The sequence below is a fragment of the Mus musculus genome, chromosome 14 (assembly GCF_000001635.26).
Source record: "Mus musculus strain C57BL/6J chromosome 14, GRCm38.p6 C57BL/6J".
Taxonomy (NCBI): domain Eukaryota; kingdom Metazoa; phylum Chordata; class Mammalia; order Rodentia; family Muridae; genus Mus; species Mus musculus.
This window is the reverse complement of record NC_000080.6, coordinates 73,361,249-73,386,355: the sequence shown is the minus strand read 5'-3', so window position 1 is coordinate 73,386,355 and position 25,107 is coordinate 73,361,249. Positions and strand designations below refer to the sequence as shown.

Here is a 25,107-nt window from a genome sequence, read left to right as displayed (position 1 = left end):
AAAATTAAATATTTAAAAATAAAAAGAAATAAAGATAATTCCCTCCTTGAATAGAGCCAGGGGCTCAAGAACTCTGGTCTCAACTGCTGTCTTCAAGGTTGGCCTAGGCCAGAGCTCACACAGCAGAATCCTTCTGGCCAACAGACACTCCTGTAGGTGGACAAGGAGAGGATATGGAGAAGGCTACAGGATCAGTCATTTGACCAAAGGACCATCTGGAGACATGGCTGTAAACCCAGTGTGTGGGCCAATGTCTTCTGTCAACCAGAAGCAAAAACCTCTTCAAAAAAGGAGAATTTTTTATTTTGAAGAAAAATAAGAACTTGTCCTAAGTACGTTGTCACAAATCACAGATTGGCCTAAGGCAAATATGGTTTTTTGTTTTGTTTTGTTTTGGCTTGCTTATACAAATGAGCTCGGTTGGTACATTTTGTTTTACCAGTTTAGAATTTTAGGAATACAAATGGATGAAGAGGGTTCCTGGTCATTGGCTTGAGATTAGGCTGGGCAGGAACTGACCTCTGAGGGAGGAAGAAAAGACCAGCTTAGTCAACCAGGCAACACCTTAGGGTGAGGTCTGTGGGAGATAAGTCAGATCACCAGGACACTAGGACACAGTGCTTCAAATATTCCTATGCTCTACTAAGTCGCTTACTAATAAATGATTAAACGGAGCTTTTGGGTTTGTTTGTTTGTTTTTCTCACACAAAAATTCCATGGCCTTTGGGCTCACAATCAAAGAGAATTTGGTGCTACCAGAAGTTAACTTATCCTACGTAGCCAACCGACAGAGTTCACCCCATTTTCTTATCAACTTGCAACACTGGGCCCCTGAGGAGAACTAGTTGGAAGCAAATTCAGAACCGGAAAATCCAGGCAGCCCAGAGGGGCAACAAGTCCTAGCTCAACCAGGCGCGCCCTCCACAAAGCCTGGCCAGATTCCCGCTGAGTCCTGGGTGGGGGTGGGGGGAACCAGGGAGGGTCTGGCGTGAAGCCAGGCCCCGCCCCGCTCAAGGCCCCGCCCCTCCGGGCCCCCGCCCTGCGCCCGCGCCCCAGCTGCGAGGCCGGAAACCGCGCTGCACTGAGCCGCTGCTGCTGTCGCGCAGTCCGCTCCTCCGCTGCAGAGTCGTGCCCTGAGCTCGGCCGACAAGGCTGCCTTCGCAGCCGGGATCCTGCCAGCCGCGACCCCAGCCTTCGCCGTCGCCGCCTAGGGCGCCCCAGGCCGCACCATGGTGAAGGTGACGTTCAACTCGGCGCTGGCCCAGAAGGAGGCCAAGAAGGACGAGCCCAAGAGCAGCGAGGAGGCGCTCATCGTCCCTCCGGATGCCGTGGCGGTGGATTGCAAGGTCCTGGCTGGGGTCGCGGGCGGGGTCCCGGCGGCGGGGACGGTTTCCCGGACGGTCCTCCGCTCCCGGGTACCGTGGTGTGTGTGTGTGCAGCGAGCGGGGCGGGGTCCTGGCCCTGGCGACCCCCGAGGGGACAGTTGCACAGGTGTACGAGGTCCCGCGGCTTTGCACTTGGCTTGGTAGCCCGGGAACCTGCAGCGACAGGCACCGCCACCACCGAGTTTGGCACTTTTTTTCCAGTATAAATACTGTGCCTAAAATGGCTGACATCATAACAAGCCTAAACCTCTGTTGTTTCCTACTTTCGTTTCTAGGCTGAACAGCACTTGGACTAAGTCCAGCAACTGTAAGCATCTTCATTTTTTAAAAGCCCTTTTCTTTTACAAACTCCCTTGCCTACAAATGGCCTTCGGTGTTGGCAGGTGAACACCTTGGGGTCTGGAGAGAGAAGACAACAGTATACTGGGAGTAGTTTCTGGCTGGTGATTTTATTATTGTAACAAATATTCCAGGTGAAAGTAATTGCTATTGTGGCTGTTCCCATGTAACCCAACAGTTGACTTTTATCAGCCTCTTTGTGGGTACTTCTGAATAAGTGAAACTGGAACCAAAACATAGGAATTTGCTCCCATCCCTACAAAATAGGTAACCTTTGTGTTACCACATCCCCGGTTAGCACTGAGTGATGCTGTCACTGGATTCAATTTTTAAAAGTGATGTACAGTAATATTCTTTTAAATATAAATATAATTTTTGCCTAAGTTTTCTTTTTGCCTTTTTAGGGCTTCTGACATTTGATACCTATGAATACTAACAGCGGGTGCTGCTTCGTTTTTCACTAACACTTTTTAATACCTATTGTCACTTGGGTAATTTTAGTTTTGACTTAAAATCAGTCGTTTGTGTCCATGGTACAAGTAGTAAGGAGAGTTTTTGTTTTTGTTTGTTTGTTTTTTAATGATCTAATGAAAATTACTGTAAAGAAACAGGCCACTAATACCCTATAAAATTTTTGGATATATAATAGCAGTCTGGGCTGTTTGGACATGTTTTCTGGAAACGTTCCAGCTAAAAGCAAACATCATGTTGATTTTTTTAAATGACTGTCTTCCCCTGAGATGAGAGAGCTGATTCCCTAAAAGGATTAAGGGTTCTGGTTTTAGTATTGTTTTCCTGAACCTAGTACAAACACTCTTGGTCTTGAAAACATGTTTAGAATTCACAGGTAAAAATTGTCATAGCAAATTATCATATCTCTTTTGTCCGGATGCACATTTTAATCTAGAATAGACCCATAGTCAAGCACCCAATCACAACAACTCTATATCTTGTTTGTGGAGACACCTTGAGTCTCCTCAAGCCCAGATAGGCCTTGAACTCTGCCCTTCCTTCATTTTCCTCCCCAAGTACTGGGATTACAGGTGTGCACAGCCATGCCCAGCTTCAAATATACATTCTCACTGATATTATATAGGTATATGGTCTTTAAATTCTAAAACTATAACTCCTCCCACGCTAAGCAAGCATCAATGATGTCATTTCTCTGTTTTTTATTCCAGGGTTGTAAAGGTTTCAAACTCTCAGACAAACGTCAGAATTCACTTTGCAGGGGAGCTTTGAATCAGTCTTGCCATTTATGAAGTAGCAGTCTTATTTTTGAGCTCTTAAGGATTTTTCATATGCTCACCATAATTTAATTTTTATTTCACAGTAACTGTCTATAGCTGTACACTTTGCTTTTATTTCTTAATTTCTCTGATTTCTCTATCCAAAGGAAGATACTTCAATTAAGCAGTGAGGGCTTGTGTTCTTCTATAGCCACACAGAAGTCACAGCTAAATTGGTTTGGTTAATACAGAGAGAGGGAGAGAGAGAATGAATTCTTTTTCCAGCTATAAGCTGGAAGCCTTTTCTCAGTGGGGACAGTATCTCTACAATGGGAGTAGGTGGAATAAAGGAAAAGCCTGCTTGCCTAGCGAGAGAACTGATCTCATCCCAGAGCTGCGGAGTGATTACATAATGTTCTGATGTTCCTTTGGGCTGCACTGTGTGGCAACCACCTTGTCCGACCGCCCGGGCTGGGAACAGAATTAGCCTTAATGTGTTCTGCCTGGGGCATTTCCTCTGGTCAAGAGGACCAAGCTGGTTTGAGAACTTGGAAAGAAAGCCCTTTAGCACTTTTACACAGCAGCCACGGACCTGTTTGTACAGCCTGTGCTTGAGGAGTGCCCCGTGGGTATCTGTAAGAATTCTGCTGTCTCCTGTCAGGGGCTTATGTAACATACGTACACAGGGCCATTTACACCGCTGTCTTCTGCTGCTGTCTCCCACCCTGCATGAGACCCTTCTGGAAGCAGCCCCACAGCTCCGTTACGGTTTCCAACTACTCTGTGCCTTAGCTGTCTGTTCCAGCAGCTATTTCTTTTGATTACATTATCCCAGCTAGTTTGCATTATTTTTTTTTTTCCGTCCACATTTTTCAGTTGACAGTCTTATCTTCTCAGACCCATCCTGATTGACACTCGGCCTTTAGGGGGACAGCTGTAGCAAAGAATCATAATATCGTGATCTGTGTGACAAAAGTCAGTTTGAAGTGATAAGGATATACTATGGTATAGACAGCAGTCCTTGATTTTTGTATTCAGAGCTTTCTTTGAACCTTTCGGAAAGTATGTGTGCAAATACTGCAATAGAAGCCCTAAGTATGTCCAATATAACTGCTTGGCTTTATTTTACCTTAAATTATTTTTTTGGGGGGGGTCAAGATTCAAGGGTCGAACCAGATGGTCTACAAGGACTCTATCAGTTTAAAAATTATATGAAGATGCTAGGATTATATAAATTACAGTTTTACAACAATTAAAGTTGTTTGGGCTTTTGAGACAAGGTCTCTCATAGCCCAGGCTGGTCTTGAACTTGCAACGAAGCTGATGATGGCCTTGAACTCCAGATCCTCTGGTCTTCCTGAGTGCTAAGATTATAGTCCACCACACCCAGCTAACAATTCTATTGTTTTAATTGTGGGGGAAAAAAAAAACCCAAGTCCTCCCCTTCTCAAGCAGACAGCTTCCTTTCTTTTTTTCTGTGTTTAATCCCTCCTTTGAGTCCTACATGGAGTCAGAGGCCAAAGAAAAGGGAAGCAAGTGGAAGGGAGGATTATATAATCCAGCCAGTGTTGAGTTTTGCTTACCTCACTGTGGAGCAGGGAATAAGCAACAACCCGTGCTGCAGTCTCTGCTTGTGACCCCTTCCTTATGTGTGTGACCTTGCAGAGCAGAGGAAACAGGCAGCGTGGGCACTGGGTGACAAACACATTCTGCATCGTCACAGGATGGCTCTGTGCATCCCAGTTTGTGCTTTCTGCTTTTTCAATATTTCCATAGTTAGGACTGACTGGTTTGATCATTTTGACTTCGGTTTGTAATGGTGTTTTTTGCAGCCTTAGGGGGTTAGAGGAAGGACATAAAATGCATGACTAGACAGTGAGACATGTTGATCTCTACTGGGGGACTGGGAGCTTGGCTCTTTTTCATCAGAGTGCATCTCATTGCCTATTAACGTAATTTATGTTTATAGACACTGGCTGTAAACGTTTATTATAGAGTAGACTTGGCTATCCTAGAATTCAGTGTAGACCAGGCTAGCCTGGAAAGTGCAGTAATCCTCCTGCCTTCTGCCTCTTGGTGCTGGGACAGGCATGTGCCACCATGCCTGGCTGGAGCCAGAAAAACTTTCACATTCGTTAGATCTTGACCTCTGTAGAGGATATGGATGTCTGAAGTGAGGTTTTATTCTGGGAGACAGATAAGTACTTCTGCATATCTCTGGTGGGACACTCTGTTTTTTGAGGGTGGGTAACGTTGCATATTGTCATTGTCATTGGTTGGAGGACAAGTTAGCTGCCAGGATGACAGTTCCCAGGCGGGTAAGGCCAGTTATTGCCCTTAGCATATTCATAAACCTCTAAGAACTCAGGGAGTTCAACTCGACCACCTAAGAGTTCTATGTGGATAGCAGTATATATGTATTTTTTTAAATCAGAAACACTAAAACTCATTTATGATAAAGGTATGTTTAATGCACCCAGTAGTCAACGTACCAAGTGGTGACGTGTGTCAGTGCCCAGAGAAGAATATAGGAAACAGTCTTTTGAGACATTTTGGTTTCATCAAACCATAACCCAAACACTTGAAGTGACTTCAGAAAACTGCGTTCTTCCTCAGGAATGAGATGCCCTCCGAATTCATGTTTTGCCTGCAGCCGCTTGGATCTCATTGTATGACATCGTGTTAATAAAGATCATCCCGGACAAAGAAATGGGTCAGAATACAGGTGCTCACTTCTAGCCAGCAAGCGTTCCACTTTAGTGGTCCTGGGAATTGAACCCAGGGCCTTGTGCATGCTAGCAGAGGGTCTTACACTCGCTCGCCCTGAGCTACTTCCCCAGCCCTAAATATGTCATTTACTTAGAGCTTGGGGACTGAAGGAGGAGTTAGGGACTTTCCCACCAGAGGATTCAGGCCATAGCTGCTCCCTGTGAAGATAAAGGAAGATTTTAGACTCCGAATGTCTCAGAGAATGGGGACACTGGGCTGTGCTTGTGATTCCTCAGTTCCTGTGTACAGCTAGGTAGCCCAGGCCCTTACTCTATCTGCATGGAGTTTCACAGTGCTAGTCTTTTATGGGATAGAGAGCTGAAAGTTCAGGGTTTGGGGTTACATTGCAGAAGTGACCCTAAGGACATCGTTCCCAAACCAAATCCCATTACTTGGTGTGTTAACTTTAAAAATTATGAAAATAAAAACCAATTTTTAAAAAGTCCTCTCTCCTTAATTATGGTTTTTTTACTCTCTTCTGTATTTAGGATCCATATTCTCTCAAGCTTTCAGCTTATGACATGTTACTAATAATTGAATGAAAGAAAAAAATTTTTAAGAATTGCTGAATTTTAGTCCTTACACTGAGTTGAGGGGGATAAAAAAACTATGAAGTGTTTCAGTAGTTGTCCTGCTTTAGGACAAATTGGATTGATAATATAATTTTTATTCCCAAATGAGAAAATTTAAATTGAGCTATAAAAGTGAAAAAATTGTTAGTGGGGGAATGAATCTCCTAACTTTGAACTTAACTGTCTTTATTGTCTAATGCTGACAGATCTCCTGGAGTGACTCACGGCGCGGTGCTAATATGAATATGACTGGAGAGAGGTTAAGAGTGAAATCACACCTATGGTTTGGTTCATTAATGCTAGCAACTTGAAGTACCAAGTTCGTTTTTTGAGAAGCTGACACTGTGCATGTCATTAGAACCTCTTGGTTTTTTTGAGATAGGGATCGGTTTGTTTGTTTGTTTGGGCTTTACTTTATTGTCCAGGCTGGTCTAGGATTAGAGCTATCCTCCTGCCTCAAGACTGAAAAGTGCTGAGATGACAGACGTGAGCAATTGCTCCTAGCTGGAAATTTACCACTTTTAAAATTTGAAATACTTGCGTAAACAGTTTTGTTTATACAATAAGTATCCAGCAAGGTAGTTGGATTCCATATCTTAAGGAACAAGCTTTGTTGGATTTTTAATGTTCAAAATTTTAAGTTTTTGGGGTTTATTTGTTTTTATTTATTTTTGAGACAAGGTCACGCTGTGTCTCTGGCTGCTCTGTAACTGACTGGATAGACCAGCTGACCTCAGAACTCAGCAGTCCATGAGTGTGAAGACGGCAGATACAGGTTTTCACACCTGTCTCTGAATCTTTAACTTTTAGTGTCAGATTATTTTTAGAAATTGATTTTGTTTTTCATAATGAGTATAAGGCATAAATCTTAATATCTTGTATTAAATATGATTGCAATATTTAAAAGTTTTTGAGACAGGGTCTCACTCTGTAAGCTAGGCTGAACTGGGACTGTGTAGCTCCACTGGCCTGGAGCTCATTGCAATCTCCTGCCTCTACTTCCTGGGTGAGTTGGCTTCAGGCTTGAGCTGTTGTACCTGGTTAAAATTAATTACTGCAAAAAGCAAACAGCCCATTTTATTTCTTTTGTTCTTTCATTCTCTCCACTTGTTTTCTGAGACAGAGACTTGCTTTGTTACCCAGGCTAGCTTGAAATTTACTAGGTAGACCAGATGACCTCAAACCCGTGGCATTAGCCCCTGGGTCTCTAAGTCCTAGGACTGAACGCACGTCATGAACCACCATGCCTAGCCAAAAAGGCAATTCTCATTGTTAATTACATTGCTTAGATCGCCGCAGTAAGCAAAGATCCCTGTTAAACTAGGGAAGGTAACTTTGACAGACAGCCTGCTTGGGTCATTGTTACTCATTTAGTGTTTCATTTAGTGTTTTTACTTTTTGGCTGGTGTATAAAGTCCCCAGTCCCATCAGTTTTAGTTCGAAGAGGGTGAGCCATGTCAAACATCATGGCAAACTGCTTCTTTTACGTCCAAGAATATGAATTGATGAAGCAGGGGTTTTTGCATATTTAGTCAAGTTAGATTTTCTTTGGTTTTCATTTAAAAGAAATGGGACGCACTCTTTGTACCCTAATGCTGGTACTGGTTATTTCTTGGTCATGGGGCCCATATAGTAAGCCCACGCTGGGCTACTCCACATAATACCCTGTAATACTGCAGTTTTAAAGGCAAATCATTAGATTCATATACTAATTTGGCTAGAAACACTAATGGCTTGAGGTGGGCCAACATTTTATAATCTCCTTTCATGTGGAACGCAAGCTAGCGAAGTCTGGCTCCTGTGTTCAGGTGTGATGTAATACTTGGCTTTCTGTGGCATAGGAACTAGGAACAATACCTACATTTTCTAATGATCAGAAGAAAGAGAATGAAAAAGTGATATTCTTCCTTTTTATCCAGTACCCTCAATTAAGGGGGCTAGTGATAACAGTTCGCACATCAATTCAGGTAGTGATGGAAACTTGAACCTTGCCTTCATCTCTCAAGTGCTGTGTTGACTAAATCACCTCAGGTCTCTGCATCCGTTTCCATGAGCAGCACAGCGAATATAGGCCTCAGAAGCCACGCCCCTCACCCCTGCCAGTCATTCCTGCACATGTCTGTGATATGTTCTGTATGCCCCAGCTCATGTCAGCTGTAGAACAGTATTTGACACTTTCCTTGTTCTGGAGTCCTTCGACATAAAAACCATTAGGGTTTTAAAACGTGTACTTCTCCAGTACATATTAGGGACCAATAGAATTAATTTAGTTTTAAGATGAAAATAGCCTGCAATGTCTTAGTAGAACACACTTTCAGAGGCTGTGGTGCAGTTATACACAGAAAAATGTATGCTCTTGAGTGACCGATCATTTTACATGTATGTACCTGAACTAACACTGCAGTCCATGTGGAAAGAATTTTGCCACCAACTGGGGAAATTACTTATTTTCCTTTACAATATGCCTTCTCTCCTTAGAGACAGTCACTATTCTAGTACAAGTGTCTCTCCCCTCCCTAGAGGCATAGTCTAATGTCAGTGTCCTTAAATTCATCACAAGCAATTATGTTCCCTTGTAGACTCTTATTACAGTGTGGCCACTAGGCCACTCTGGCTTGCGGCTTTGCTGAGCAGAGTGTATCTATATGGGAGAAACACTGCTTGGCTCTACATGATCTGAACTCTACAGTTCTCTGAACCAGGGAGTCCTAAACATTTTGGGCCCAAAGTGTCTTGAGTCAAAGTTAAACAATTGTTCATAAACTCAAGGAGGTTTTGCATTCTGCAGGATCTCTATAAGATGGTACTATGTTAGAAAGAAGGCAGACAGACTGCTCACACTCCAAACACAAACAGCTGGTCTGTGAGTCCGGAGCACTGCCAGACATCTCAGACAGCTGAGGAGGAGCTCTCCCAGAGTTGTGCAGTGTCTAAGGAACAGTTTGACCGAAGTCAGCTGGAGCCTGCACAGCCATGTTGTCGGTTAAGATGTCGCGAGTTCAGCTGGTGGAGACTGCGCTGCCCACCACAGAGAATGAAAGTGAGAGCAGTGTCCTAGCCCTATAAGGAAAATATCAGGACTGTGGGGACCTCAGGGGAGGGGACCTCTGTGCCACACCTGGGGGACAGTGTCCAGAAATACTTGCTTATACTGCTTCTTTGTAGTATTCCCAAAAGTTTATTTTTAATTCTTGTACTGTTTTAATATTACCCATTGGTAGTATCCTTATGAAAGATGGATATAGTTATGCACGTACATGTGTGTTTTTTCACTACACACATAATCTAGTCTCTTGGTATACATAGTAACTTTTTTGCTAAAGTGATAGCCACTGCTTTTGTGGTTCTTGACAAGTCATGTTTATTTACCCCAGAGTAATGTGTGTGCTTGCACTGCACTTTCTTGTATAAAACCCTTTTCTTTTGTCTGGATTTGATCGTCGTTTCTTAGAGCTGGAGGGAATGTGGCTTAATTTTCTGTGTATTATTTATTTATGTATTTATTTATTTATTTATTTATTTGGTTGTTCATCTTCTGTCAGTAGTCTAATCGCCTTTCTGTATCTTCAGGCTTATCAGAGAATCAGTCAGTCCTTCTGAGTTGTGTTTGCTTTTGTGCATTTGATCTGCTTTAGAAAAAGAAAAAAAGTCTGTGATCAAAAATTTTGTAAAAGTCTTGCATAACTGAGTGCAATGATCTATCCCTCCCTCCTTCCCTCCCTCCCCCTCCCCCTCCCACCCCCTCCCACCCCCTCCCACCCCCTCCCAAGACAGTCTCTTTCTGTAGCCTAGAGTGATGGAGTCCAGGCTTGCCCTGCGTTCACACTACTCATTCTTCCTGCGCTGTCTTCCTTGCTTTATGCTTGCTCTCCACCTGCAGCAGCTTGAGGCTTTGTCCCCATGCTCTGACGTCTTCCCCTCTCTGAGACTGTCATAGCCTCTGCTGTCGACCGTGTCTGTTCTGTGGGGCCGCGGGGCCATTTGCTTTCCCTTTACCGTTACCTCATTGAGTTTTCAGAAGATAAACATTAGCTGAAAATCAATATTTGGACTTTCAACTCCACCTTCACCAAAGCTTTTGAAAGTTTAATTAGAATATTCCCTGTGCACTAACAATAGGCCTAATGATAATTAATAATGGATAATAATGGAAACTGTCTGGATTATTGGCACTAATTTAAGACCTGACAAGATGACCTAGAAACAATGAGCCACCATTCTCTAATCTCCTCTCCAAAGAGCCAAGACCGCCTACTTTGTGAGTAACTTGGAAGGCAGCTCACTGCCAGCTTTGGGGTTTTGCTTTTTGCCTTTACTTATCTGAGTTTTACTCTTCAGTGAATACTTTTCATTTTTCCTTTTCTTTCCTGTCTTGTCAGTGTCTTGTGGTGTGGCCCTGGTTTGACTTGACTAGGACTTGCTGTGTAGCCCAGGCTGGCCCTGAACTTGCAGCGATCCCTCTGCCTCTGCTCCGTCAGCACCAAGAATTACAGGTGTTGACCGTGCTTAACCAACCGCTCATTGATATCTTGGCTTTTCAAGATTTACTTTAAAATGCGCGTGTTGGCAGCCTGAATATTCAGTTACAGTTTTGCCTCGTGTGTATATGATTTCAGTACATTTTCATAACACTATCCCATATAATTTGATGAACAGTAGAGAAATGTCCTATGAATCTGACAGCATGTTAAAAAAAAAAGTCACCTCTGTTTTCACAAGGAGATTTTATCCCTCCATCCGCGAGCCAGAAGCGTGGTAGGACAAGGAACCAAGACCAAACAATCAGATCGTTTGTTCCTAAAGAGTTGTTATTAGTAACAGTCAGATTCTGGTGGGAGGGCAAACCCGGCTACTGTCAGCTGCTTGCTCCTTGTGGAGACTGGGCCTGTTAACAACAGGTAAAACTTGTACGCAATGCTGCTTACAAAGCTCTTGTCATTTCTCCTTGCTTCATACGCTGCTGTTGGTAAAGCTCTAGAAAGCATAGAATGGGTGAGCGCTAGAAAAACGGTGGTCATCTCTGAACCATGGCCAAAGGAGGAGATCTTAAACTGCAGAAAAGGAATCGATTTTTAAGTTACTCATAAATTAATATTTAATAGCATTTTACTTTGCATCAGATACTCTGCCTTTCCCTGATGATGCAGAATTGACTGATATGCTTCAGCAGTAAATGCATTGATTTTTACAGCCACACCCAGTCTTTTCTTTTTCACTCCGACCTGCTTATTTAATCTAGGCATGCGCTCATTTTGTAAGATGCTAGCAGTTTGGTTCAGGTTTTATAGATTTCTCAGAATGTTATGCAATACCTTAGACTGCTGTTTTTCTTCCTGCACCGCTGCTTGTATGCTGTAGAGTTTGTTAAGCAGGAAAATGTGTGTGCAGAACGGTATTGTTGGCACCAGCAGTGCCTCCGAGAGCTCTCCTTCATTGCCCCTGCTGTAAATATAGATGAACTGGGTAACTCCCGCATCGGCATGCTCCTTGTGCTTCCTAATTTCAGCTCAGTGCTAACTACCTTGGCGGAGGCCACTGTGAACTGTGGCCCTGACATGCAAAGAGCAGCTTTCTGCTCCTCTCAGCGCATGCCCAGCTCAGGGAACTTGCTTCCTGTTTATGTGTCAAAGGTTATAGTCCTGTGTGGACCTTGTTAGCAATTGAGACATGACAGTCCTGTTTGGAAAGGACACGGGGAAGCAGAATTTATATCCCCGTTGGAATGAAGAAGAAAGAAGGCAAATAGACGTTTGCTGTCCTGAACAAGTCTATTAACTTGCCAGCCTGAGGTTCTGTTTCACCTACACCCCTTGTTTCTGGATGCTTTTGATGGTGGGGAGACCATGAGACCTATTTTTATTCTTTTGGTGTTCCTGCACTGAGAAAAGTAGCCTGCTGTTGAAGCCAGGTGAGCGGAGCATCTCCCATTCAGCTAAGACTGAGAGCTCTGCAGCCTGTGCATATACCGTCATCCCAAGTACCTGATACCAGGAGGAAAAAGAGAGCTGTACTTCATACCTAAGGCAGCTTTTACTATTTACCTTAGAAAAATAGTTTCCATTAATCTGGGCGAGATAGTGGTAGGTTTTGTGAGTGTAGGAGTTAAGACGTATGCAGTGAATACCTTACAATGTACCAGTTCCTGGAGACCGTTCACAGGGGACTGCCCATGAAGAGCCTTGTGATGATAACCTGTAAAGGAAAGCTGCCCTCTGGGCTGTAGAACTGACCCGTCAGAGAGCACAGTGTAACTCGGAGTAAGCAAGAGGTGTTGCAGTGACTCCGAGCCCTGAGCACAGCAGCCACGCTCTCCATGCGGAGCCACACACCCCCACCTCTATCTCCTGATTTGAAAAAAAAAAAATTATTTGTTTTGCTTTGCATACAAGGAAATGCCAAAATCTTTTTTTTTCTTTAAACAGAGCAAACAAAGATTTATTACAGAAAAGTGAGGAAGGAATTTGCAAGACCTTGGCAGGACTCCAAGGGAAGACTATCCCCAAAATCTTCTCCACGGGACAGCCTTTGGATTATTTCATACCCTGTCAATATTTACCTATATTAGTCTAATATAATTAATATATGTTTCTAAGTAAATCTATTTCTGATGGTTTAGTAGTACACACTATTTTGAATTAACAGTATTTTTAAATTTTTTTCTTTGTTCTTAATTTTATACCTAGTATTTTTATGCCATTGTTTCCCCATCCCCAATCTGTCTCTGTTTGGAACTTCATTCATTCATTTATTCATTCATACAGGATCTACTGTACTCCAGCTGGCCTTTAATCCACTGTGCAGCTGAGAGTGACCTTGAACTTGTGCTCCTCCTGGCCCTGCATCCTCAGGGATGCTCACGGGTGTGCCAACTGCAGTTGGTTTTCTGCAGGTGGGGCTGAAGCCCAAAGCCTAAGGCCTCACGTATGCTGGCCAAGCCGCCTACCCACTGACCGCATCCCTATCCCTGAATCTGTCATTTCTAATACTTGACATATTTTTCTCTTTAGTAGCATGGCCTCTAAGACACCACTGTTGCATTTGCTGTGAAATTCAAAGCATTACATTTGGAGAACTTTAGAAAAAACATCTCATAAAACAACTCCATGATCCATTTATTATGTAAATAAGGTTCAAATAGAAGCAGCAAAGGATGTGAAGTATTTGTTACTTTGAAACTGAGTAATAAAAGAATTTTTAAACCTTACATTTTATATGAGCTATGTTAATGATTGAAGCCCATCTACTGAAGCCCCTCAGAGAGCTGACTGAGGTGACCTCATTTATAACTAATGGAAGTAAAATGCAGTTAAGTTCATTTTGCTTAAGATACAGTTAAATAACCTTGTCTTATTGTCTGATAAGGTTACCAGAACATAAGAGAGAGATTCCGCTGCACCGTGGCTGTGTATCAGAGACTGAGCCTGAGTGGCTGTGTCCTCGGAGTACTTACTCAGCACGCTGCATCTCCAGTATTCTTTTTTATTTTATGTCTTTAACTTAGGCTGGCTGGGCTGCCTGCTAACTGCAGCCCTCCTGCTTTGGACCACCAGCCAGACCCTGAAAGCCACTTCTTTCTCTGCTCTCGAGCGTGGGAGTAGGCCAGGGTGTGCTTTTAATAAACTGGGCTAAATCTTGACTTTGAGGAAGATTAAGAAGATGATAATTGTGTGGGGCCTGCGGGAGTTCTAAGCGCAGTTAAGGCCCAGTGGTTGGAGAGCTGTGCAGGGAGGAGGTTTCTGTGCCTCCAGTTAAATCAGGACAAGGAAGGGACAGACCTGTCCTTTTAGAAGCAGACTTGGAGTTTAGTAAGAGATTTGAAATGCAGACTTTAAGCACTAGGGTTAAGAGAAGGGAAAACACTCCTGAGAATGTGGGGGCGGGCTTATCCTCTAGGTTATAGCATGCTTGAAGCACACACAAAATGCAGGGCCACTGCTGCTTTGTTTTCATAATATGAATGTGACAAATGGCAATCTACTCATCAGTTAATAAATATTTGGGTTGGTTTTACTTTGGAACAAGTTTGAATGACTCTATGAATAATTTTTTTTCCTCTTTTGAAGCAGGTTCTCATGTAACCTAGGCATTCTTTAAAAACATTTTAGGTAGGAAGGATTACTCTGAACTTATTAAAGTGTTTATTGAATTTCACACGTATGTATGTGTGTGTGTGCCTGAGAAGGCTTGTGTACCACATACGGATCCTGTTAGATTCCCAGGAACCTGATGTGTGTGCTGGGAATGGAACCTAGGCTCCCTGGCAGGAGCCACAAGGCTGTTAAGCGCTGAGTCACCTCTCTGGCCCAGCCTTGTTAGTCCTTTCACTTCTTCTGCCCAGGTGCTGAGATTATAGACTTAGGCCACCCTGCCCAAGGACAGGTGAGGTCTAATCACAGTTGAGCGTTGGTAGAATAGTTTGACTTTGTTAGGTTTCCCACAGTTCTCTTTTTCTCACCCTGTGCCTATTGACAGCTGTTTACTGTCTGGGATGTCAAGTTCCACGTCGAGTAGGATCAGACTCAACTTTAATGAGCATCTCTGCCCCCTGACTGGAAAGGCTGTGGTGTGAGTTTTAGTAAACCAACAGGTACAAGGTTTGCTCTAGAGCTCTATGCTCCAACACTTTTATTAATATTAGTTTTAGTTTTTGACACTGTAGTCCTGACTAAACTGAAACTTACCTTAGCCTAGGTTGGCCTTGAATCTGTGGCAATTCTCCTGCCTCAGCCACCACTCGGGGCTTAATAACAACCTTTATCTTGAATGAATGTGCTTGATCCTTGCTCTGTGACTCGGCAACGGGGCCGTCGTGTCTGTCATACCTGTGCTAGGTCATAAACTGCTGACGGTTAGAAGCAAGGTTTGTTCACACTTGACTTTGCTACAGGACCTTGCCCAGCGTGTTCCACGACACTGGCCTTAACAGTGCGGGCTTAAGTGCAGTTCCTGCCTCTGCCAGGTTGCCAGCTCGTTACAGATCCTACGTGACTGTGTCGTCCCCCTCCTTCATCTTTCTGGCTGCCTATACAACTTCTGGGAATCACGAAAACTTAAACAGCCAAGCTCTTTCTTCGTTCGGCCGTCAAGTATCTGCATGTTAACTAAGCACCAAGAGTGGTTTAGGGTTTCTAGGAATGCAGAATAAACACGCATAAACAGGAACCGTCTAGCCTAGGAGCAAGAGATAAGATCGCTACATGAATTTCTAATGCGAGAAAGCAAGTGACTAATAGCAATATAGAGGAAAGAGAGCAGACTTTGAAGACGTCAGCTCTTAGGAGGCTCCCAGTGGTTTGTCGACTCAAGGTCTGTAATTTAGATACTGAAATAGACTCTTGTTTATTCCTTTATTCTCGAGCCATGTTTCAGGTGCGGAGTCACTGGCTGCCCTTTGAATAAGTGTTCCAAAGCGAAGTTCTTTAACAAATTAGTCTCTGTTGTCCTGGAAAATGACTTTTTAAAATAACTTACAAATTCAACTTCATACCAAGGCCCTTTGTGGCCTGCTCCAGTTCTCTCTCCCTAGGATCCCTCCCACCATACCAAACCCTTAGCTGCACTGTGTCTCCCTGGCAGTGTGGTATATTCTGCCTTCATGATGTTATTCGTTCTTTACCTTTTGCATCGTTTCCTGGAACCCTGTCTTCTGCCTGGCAGTATGTGTTTGCCCCGTGTCCTTCCATGCCGTGTTCTCTCCCTGGGAAGTCTCTCCCTTAATCCATCCCGTCTCACTCTGCATTTTTCCTGTCAGAGCCCACGTTCATGTTGTTCTGTGCTTCATTAGATAAGAAAGGGGTTTTATATGAAAGATAAGGCCGGCCTAGAGCTTCCTGTGTAGTCTAGGCTAACCTCCAACTCACAGCAGTCACTAGCCGAAGTCTCCCACTTCACCCCCAAGTGCTATGATTCTATATACGCACAATCTGCTTGGCCCTTTTTGTATATTTATTATCCGCAGTGATCCAGCCTATCTTTGCCTTGGCAAAGTCTGTATTCCTGGTGCCCAGGGCAACTGTTTAAACACATTAGATGTGTAATTTATTCTCAAACTCACTGTTTGTTACATAGTTACAATGATAAATCAAAAATCAAAAAGTCTGAGAACTCACTGTCCATGTAACCGTGAGGCTGCATATTCTTTCTCTGTGTCCACCCATGGTCCACAGCCGCTGATTTATGGACTCACAGGAGGGAGCCTGGCAGGTAGGGCTGCGTGATGCACACTTGGCTGTCTGAACAGCTGGTAACAAATGCTGAGAGCAACTGTTTGCATCTGTCATTCCATCCCCCACCCTTGTCCCCACTCTGAGAGTAGTTATGCTAGGACACTTTCCCTCTCCTGTGATGTGTTTGTCAGGCAAGCTCAAGCAGGCCCGTGTGTTTGGGTCTATAAAATCTTACCACACTTGAGATTCTTAGAACTTCTCACTAGTAGGACTTCTGATGAACTCTTCCCCATTCGCTCCCATTCCAGGCTTTAGTAGATACATTGATCTAAACATCCACACACCATCCCTGATGAGAGCTGCCTCACATGTAGTCCTTGCCAAATCACGTGGCCTGAACTTACATCGAATATTATTTATTCTGCATGGCTGTGTGTTTAAAATTAAAGCTTCCAACCCCGAGAATGTAATGGCCTGTGCCAGTAATCATAGCAGGTGGGAGGCAGAGGCAGGAAGATTGCTACAAGTTTGGGGTCAGCCTGAGCTACATGGTGTGAGAACCTCGCTCTAAAAATCAGTGGGGTGCGTCTATCTAACATTGTTCGTGTTGGTACAGGACTTGGAATTGGACGTTGCCCATCAGTACTCAGACACGGTCTCTCATGGTAGAAATGAAGTGTAGAATGTAGTTGGCGTTCCCAAGTGACTCATCCCTAAGCCGTAGCTGCTCCCTGGGCTGTGCCCTGTGTCACCGTGCTTTCCTCCTCATTCACCAGTCGTTCTGTCTCACTGGCTCACGCCCTGTAATGTCCACAGTCCGTACTGGGTACTGGGTTTCAGTTTTAGTTCTTAAAAAGAAAATGAAAGGAAGCCATTATCAAACCGAGATTCCGGTAGGGTGGAATTACAGAATTAATTATACAGGCATACCTTTGACCTGATTTTTAGATTCTGTTTGTCCAAAGAACTTTAGTGTCCTATCTTTTGTTAGTGTTGTGTTAGTTTTCCCCATAGATTGTTAAGGAATGGTTTTATATCTGGAATGAAATAGATAAACTACCTGTAAAGGCTAACCGTTTTATAAGTGATCCAATTAGGAAATCCCCTGGATGTGTGAAGCAGCCTCACAAACTGTGGGACCAAGGTCACGTTGTAACCTTTTCTGAATTTCAAATGTTAGAACATGGCGCCAAAAGTCGCGTACGGAAAATACAAATTGTGGTTTGTATCAGAGCTCCAGACACTGTTAGTCGACAGACTATTGAGAGAGAGAAGGCTGCCTAGAGGTCTCTGGGGACCAGTGTCCATGCCTGGCATGGAGGCGTGGGGGTGAGTCTTGGTGCCGCCGGTCCTCATTCCGTGGTTAGTTTTGATCAGAGCCTTCACACCTTTGATCTTTATCTTCATAGATAACCCCCGAGCCTTCTGTTACTCTGTGTCTGATGTGGCTGTTGTGTTTCCATTCCAGGACCCGGGTGACGTGGTTCCGGTTGGACAGAGGAGAGCGTGGTGTTGGTGCATGTGTTTCGGACTGGCCTTCATGCTTGCTGGCGTCATCCTCGGAGGGGCGTACCTGTACAAGTATTTTGCTCTTCAGGTAAGTAGGAAGATATATTTAAGATTTTCTAATACATCTATGTACTTACTTCTAGGGGAAGGGACATGACCAGAGGACGTTTGAGGAGCCGGTTGTCTCCTATCACCGTGTACGTCCTAGAGATTGGATTCCCATCATTAGGCTTAGGGGCTAGTACCTGCTACCCACTGAACAGTCTTGCCAATTCTGCAGACAATTTTTTGGGGGGAGCCTGAATTCTTTTTCCTCTTTCTGTGAATTAGAATACGGTCCCTGCCTTGCTCTAAGCATGTACTTTCTGTCTGTAGATGACCATGTTTGGGCATGGAGGGTTTCTCAAAATGCACTTTAATTTTCCCAGCACAGTTACTAGTAAAGAGATTCATCATGAATTGGCGCTTGTGTGAGTATGTCAGCTACAGTGTTGACAGGTCATCCCTGGACAGCCAAGTTGAGGCTACTACCTGACAGCCCTTGCTGTGTCTAAGAGTTGGGTGACTTGCAGAGCTGACGACGTCACTTTTGGTGAAAGCGACCTGTAGCTTAGTGTTTAGAGTGCTCTCAATGTGTTAAGACATTGATTGCACTTAATTATGACTTACGATGTCATCTCCCCAAACCCACTCCGATGACTACTTCAGATGTTCTAATGTTTCCAAGTAGGGAGAAAGGCTTCGAAGCCAGATTTCAAAACTAATTTTGAAGTCTTCCTCCAGAGTTTATATGAAGTCCATGCTCACTTTTAGTCTTAGTCAAGATAAAGGCATACTGACTTTTGAACATTTCTGAACTAATAGGGTAAAAGTGGGTTCTGTTATTTTAGAATAGACTTACGTAGACAAGTCTGACATCAACCTTTGATCCCGCCTTTGCCTCATGTGCTAAGTGTGTGCCACCACCACTCCTATGTGTATCTTTCTAAATGTAGTATTTTGTTTTATATGAAACCTAAGGTACAGAAAAAAATAATCTGGGGGCTGGAGATATAGCTCAGCAGTGAAGAGCACTGGCTGCTCTTCCAAAGGACTCAGGTCCAATTCCCAGCAGCCACACGGCAGCTCACAACTGTCTGTAATTCCATTTCTAGGGATCTGACACACAGTCGTATGTGCAGCCAGAACACTAATGTGCATGAAATAAAATAATAATAATTTACAGTTCCACTGCCGAAGAGAACATTTGGTATCAAAATGTTTTGTTACATGCCCTCAGTCTTTATGTACATATACTCTAAAAATATTTTATTACATACATTTATTGACCTATTTCTGTGAGTGGGCACACTCCCTCAGTACCACATAAACTGGGTGTAGTCGCTCTCACCTGCTAGAAGCAGAAGGATTGAAAGTTTAAGGTTATCCTTGGCTATAGCAAGGTACAGGGCAGCCCGGACTACTTGAAACCCTGTCTGGAAAGAAAGGAAAACACTGCTTCTGACTGTGTTCTGTGGGAATCTGCCTCCAGGTGGGAGCAGGGCTCCGCGTTTCTTCAGATTTTCCTAACACCAGAAAGCTTTCGTATTCTGTTCTTATCTACCACAGAGAATAAGGAGGGAATCCGCAGCCTTTCTCCTCCTGAAAAGCTTTTTTTTTTTTTTTTTAAAGACAACTTCAGAGCCTGATAAAGAATGTGCTAGCTCTGTAATTAAACTGTCTGACTTGTCATCTGGAAAGTAAGAGTTTGTAAGCAAAATACTATTTAGGTAGGGGTGGCAGTTTAAGTAAGGCTTACATTTAAAAGCCTGTCTCCCGCATGCGGGATTGCCGAAAATACAGTGTTTTCAACTCCACAGCCAGATGATGTGTACTACTGTGGACTAAAGTACATCAAAGATGACGTCATCCTGAACGAGCCTTCTGCGGATGCCCCAGCTGCTCGCTACCAGACAATTGAAGAGAACATTAAGATCTTTGAGGAAGACGCAGTGGAATTCATCAGTGTGCCTGTACCAGAGTTTGCGGACAGCGATCCTGCCAACATTGTGCACGACTTCAACAAGGTGAGCCAGTTCCAGGATTGGGAAAAGAGCTCAGGGTCTCTAGTAGGAGTTTTACAGTTTTAATTTTAGTAGTTGCTAAATTCTTCAGTTTAGGGTTTAGTTTGCACTTGAGAGAGAGGGGAGGGAAGAGTTGGAAACTGCAAGCGTGCGTCTCCTTCCAGCACTGGGGAGGCCAAGACTATAGGATGCACAAGTTTGAGGCCAGCCTGGTCTACGTAGTGAAGTACTGTCTCAAATGAGATTAACAAAAGTAGACTTAGGTCCCTATCCCCGAGGCTCAGCCTTCTCAGGCCTCGCTGCCTGGGCCTCGTCTGCTGATCCCACCGAGTTCTTGATTTGTTGAAATTCAAGTGATTTATAAGTTCTAAAGCTAGCCCATCTTGTGGGTACGATTCTCAGAAGCTCAGTCTGTGCATCTCAGGCCTGCTGACCCGTCCGAGACATGTCCTTCTTTCCAGAAACTCACTGCTTATTTGGACCTTAACCTGGACAAGTGCTACGTGATTCCTCTGAACACTTCCATCGTTATGCCGCCCAAAAACCTGCTGGAGCTCCTTATTAACATTAAGGTACCGAGTGTTTGCTGTGTCTAATTAACCGTCTCTTAACATTCTTGGAGCTCACTCTTCTGGAGTGTAGCCAAGGGAATTACCAAAACATGTACTGAAACTTGTGTGTTGTTTTCTTTTTATCTGTAGTGCTTTAAATTTTATAAATAACATACATCTTTTAAAAAAACATTCAAAATTGGGCCGGAGAGATGGCTCAGCAGTAAAAGCTCTTTCCGGGGCCAGCCTGACATCGTGTGCTCCGTCCATTAATCCCACAGTGGAAGGGGAGAACTAAGCCCAGGAAGTCAGCCTCTGCCATCCATGCTCAGCCTATACATACTGTGCACTTGCACACACACACACACACACACACACACACACACATACACACTATACATGCACACCACACACATACATACATACACACTATACATGCACACCACACACACACACACACATACATACACACTATACATGCACACCACACACACACACATACATACACACTATACATGCACACCACACACACACACACACATACATACACACTATACATGCACACCACACACACACACACACACACACATACACACTATACATGCACACCACACACACACATACATACATACACACTATACATGCACACCACACACACACACACACACTACACACGCACACATATACATAGTAAATAATAAATAAAATGGAAAGTTTTTAAGTGTTAAAATTTTCTCACACTTAAATTTTCCTAAAGCACTAGAAAATAACTATTAACCAGCTACTTCATTCCAGTGCCCCTGAGTTGGGCCTGGCTGTCACCATCCGTATCGCTAGGCACGGTGACCCATGCCAAGCGTCATTCCTGGGAGGCTGAGGAGAAACAATCGGCTAAGTCTGGGAACTGAAGACCAGCTTGAGCGACAAAGCGAGATTCCAATTCCAAAACCAAGACTACATTTATAAAAGCAGCCAGTTAAATATCCATAAATCCTGTTTTAAAAGCACACCGAAGAGTTTTGTCTGCCTTTCGCTCAGTGCACACTGAGAAAGCTCCATGTCACATCTTTTCTCCCACAGGCCGGGACCTACCTGCCTCAGTCCTACCTTATCCATGAGCACATGGTGATCACCGACCGCATCGAGAACGTGGACAACCTGGGCTTCTTCATCTACCGACTGTGTCACGACAAGGAGACCTACAAACTGCAGCGCCGGGAAACAATTAGAGGTAAGGAGAGTCAGAGAATTCCCATGACGCTTGGGTGACAATGTAAAGGGACCCTGTGTCATGCTTGGTTAGTTTTTCCAAGATTTAGAATCATGGAAATCCCAAACCCTCTCTCTTCAGATAGAAACCATCAGTCAGCAGGAAATGCCATTGCTTTGGGACGCACACCCACCCCTCAGTTTGCATGTAGAAGAGTCAGGTTTGACTTTTCATCCTCACTGTGGCTGGGCCACAGGAGAGAGGAGGTCTTTCAGCCTCACGCTTGGACTCTTAGGGAATCTGAGTTCTCACAGGTCCCGTCACCTGTGGATCGTGCTGAGGCTAGTCACAGCCAGGTGACTTAGGAAGACCTGTAGGTGAGGAGTCTGGAGCCCTGACATGACCTCGGCAGCTCTGCTGTCACTAAATCTTGTTTTCCCCCTGAGCAGTAAGAATAGCAGCATGTGCCCACTATAAATGCAACGCAGAAGTGTGTGTGACCTTACACATCGTCCAGTGCCATCCGTCGGTGACGCCACAGCCTGGCTTGTGTGGGATTGTGTCACCCAGCAGAAGTGCTTCTTTTCTGGTCTTTGCCAATACTTGTAGTGACATTGTTCTCACCTCAGGCTGCTGAGTCATCTGAAACCTACCACTTGATTTCTTACATTTAAGTCACGATCTTGCCTCATAATTTTCTAAAACCAATTTGATAGAACGAAGTTTGTCTCTCCCGGTGTGCAGTTCTGCAAGCACACACGGGCATGTGACTCCACCGTATGTAACTAGAATACCTCCCAAACCTTGGAGCTCATGCATCTGTGTCTTAGGGTTTCTGTGGCTGCAACAAAACACCATGGCCAAAAAAAAGCAAGTTGGAGAGGAAAGGGTTTATTCAGCTTATACTTCCACATTGCTGTTCATCACCAAAGGAGGTCAGGACAGGAACTCAAACAAAGCAGGAACCTGGAGGCAGGAGCAGGTGCAGGGACCATGAAGGAGTGCTGTTTACTGTCCCCATGGCTTGCTCAGCCTGCTTTCTTATAGAACCCAGGACCACCAGCCCAGGGATGGCACCACCCACAATAGGCTGGGCCCTCCCACACCAATCACTAATTAAGAAGATGCTCTACAGGTGAATCTTATGAAGGCATTTTCTGAATTAAGGTTCCTTCCTTGCAGATGACTCTAGTTTGTGTATCAAGTTGACTAGGCAGCACATCTGTCTGTAAGCCGTTTGTAAAGCACTGTTACCAGTTGCTAGGATATATGGAAAGGCCCAGTGGAGCACAAATTTCAAATTATGGGATGGATATAGAGTAGTGGCATGCTTCTCTATGTCTAAAGAGTAACTGTGAGTATTTGTTACTAAACAACTTAAAACAAAACCAAAACCAGCCCCCTTTCCTTTCCCAACAGGTATTCAGAAGCGGGAAGCCAGTAACTGTTTCACCATTCGGCATTTTGAGAACAAATTTGCTGTGGAGACTTTAATTTGTTCTTGAGAAGTCAAGAAAAAACGTGGGGAGGAATTCAATGCCACAGCATACCCTGCCCCTTTGTATTTTGTGCAGTGATTGTTTTTTAAAATCTTCTTTTCATGTAAGTAGCAAACAGGGCTTCACTGTCTCTTCATCTCAATAACTCAATTAAAAACCATTATCTTAAAAAAAGAAAACAAAACCTTTCTTTTTTCTAAGTGTGGTGTCTTTGATGTTTGAATTAGCAAATGTGCAGGTTCCTAGATAAGATTCGCTTCTCCTTAGAGCTTACCTACTAGGAAGAATCTAAATTGCTTGGAAATCACTAATCTGGATTTTTGTGTTAATTCTGCACTTCCATGAGGGAAAGATGCCTAAAGAATAGTCATTCGCATATGTTAAAGGGACCACAGTGACTTGCTTGTAGATGCTAGCCCTGCTACCTAGTCTGTTAGCATTTGAAGTCACCTTCTCATACTACTTTAATTAAAATGTGCCGTATCTTCAATGTTGCTTTAACTACTTTAGAGGATTTCAGCCTTGATGTTTTAATATCCTAGGCCTCTGCTGTAATAAGATTTTAGACAAATGTTTGGAATTTAAGAAGCAACTCATGTTACTAATTTGTATAGCCCATATCTGTGGAATGGAATATAAATATCACAAAGCCATGTGATGAGACTGTGCGTTGTTTTTCCCATAGGATAAAACCAAAGAAGTAATTTGGTTCTTCATACTTTAAGGTAATCCACATACATAAAAAATGAAACTATTTTATAAAGTCTAGTTCTCTACATGCAGTTATAAAAATCAGCTTTTTAAAAAAATAAAATAAGCCATTAATTACTAAATCAGATTTCTTGTGGATGCTGTTTCAGTGACACCGAGGGCAAACTTGACCAACGCTGCTTGACAGGAAGTGGGCCTTGTCATTCAGTGGATGGTTAGCATTGAAGCTAAGATGTGGATCTAAGTGGTGGTTCTCAGTCTGTTCTGGTTTTTCTTCAGACTCATCTCACTGTGCTGTTGTAACTGGTAGTCTCTAGGGACCAGCCTCTCCAGCAGGGAGATAGACATGTCCCACAGAACCTGGCAAGCTAGAGATGGGATTTTTGTTGCTGTTTCAGTTTTTGAAACTGGGTCTCAGTCTGGAAACTAGGCTGACTTGGAAATCAGGCCAGTCTCAAACTCGTGATGATTCTCTGCCTCAGCTTCCAGGGTGTTAAGATCACTATCATAGCAACCACACCTGAGGTTGCTTCTTAGCTGAGAGAATTCAGAATCCACTGCCTGGAAAACACCTGAGAGTAGGTCTGGAGCAATGGCTCAGAAGTCACGGGTGCTTATTGCTGGTCTGGAGGACCAAGCTCAGTTCCCAGCACCCACTTTGGGTGGCTCACAACTGCCTGTAAATGCAGGTCTGGGCACCTAACACCCTCTTCTGGCCTCCACTGGCCTCTGCACACAATGTAACATACCTGTGAATAAAAAGAAGTGACACTAAGAGCAGTTTTGCTATAAGTTTCTGAAACAAAATATTTCAATTTTGACTTTAGGTTGGAATTTTTTAAAACTTCAAGAGTCCACAAAGAATTTGGTTTGGAGAGTTCAGAAGGCAGTTTTGTGCGGCCTGCCTCTCAGTTTTATTTCAGTAATTCTGCCAGAGCTTTAGTGCACTAAACGGATGGTTAAGGAATGAGAACTTACCCTAGAAGAGAGGATTTACTAAAGTGACAACTACATTTTCCTACCTCCCAGGCTTTAAAATTTCATGGCTTTTCAGGGGAGGGGCCTGTAAACATTCAAGAGTGAATAGTGCCCCATATTGGGCCA

The 25,107-nt window shown here is 43.7% G+C and overlaps 1 protein-coding gene across 1 annotated transcript; it reads left to right on the top strand.

Annotated features, from left to right (window-relative positions):
• Nucleotides 1–1,066: 1,066 nt before the first annotated feature.
• Nucleotides 1,067–24,130, top strand: Itm2b (integral membrane protein 2B). The gene is made up of 6 exons (NM_008410.3): nt 1,067–1,346; nt 17,929–18,057; nt 19,829–20,035; nt 20,494–20,604; nt 21,664–21,814; nt 23,213–24,130. Exons 1-6 carry the CDS (start codon nt 1,230–1,232, stop codon nt 23,296–23,298), a joined length of 801 nt encoding a protein of 266 aa, NP_032436.1. The 5' UTR covers nt 1,067–1,229; the 3' UTR covers nt 23,299–24,130.
• Nucleotides 24,131–25,107: the final 977 nt, after the last annotated feature.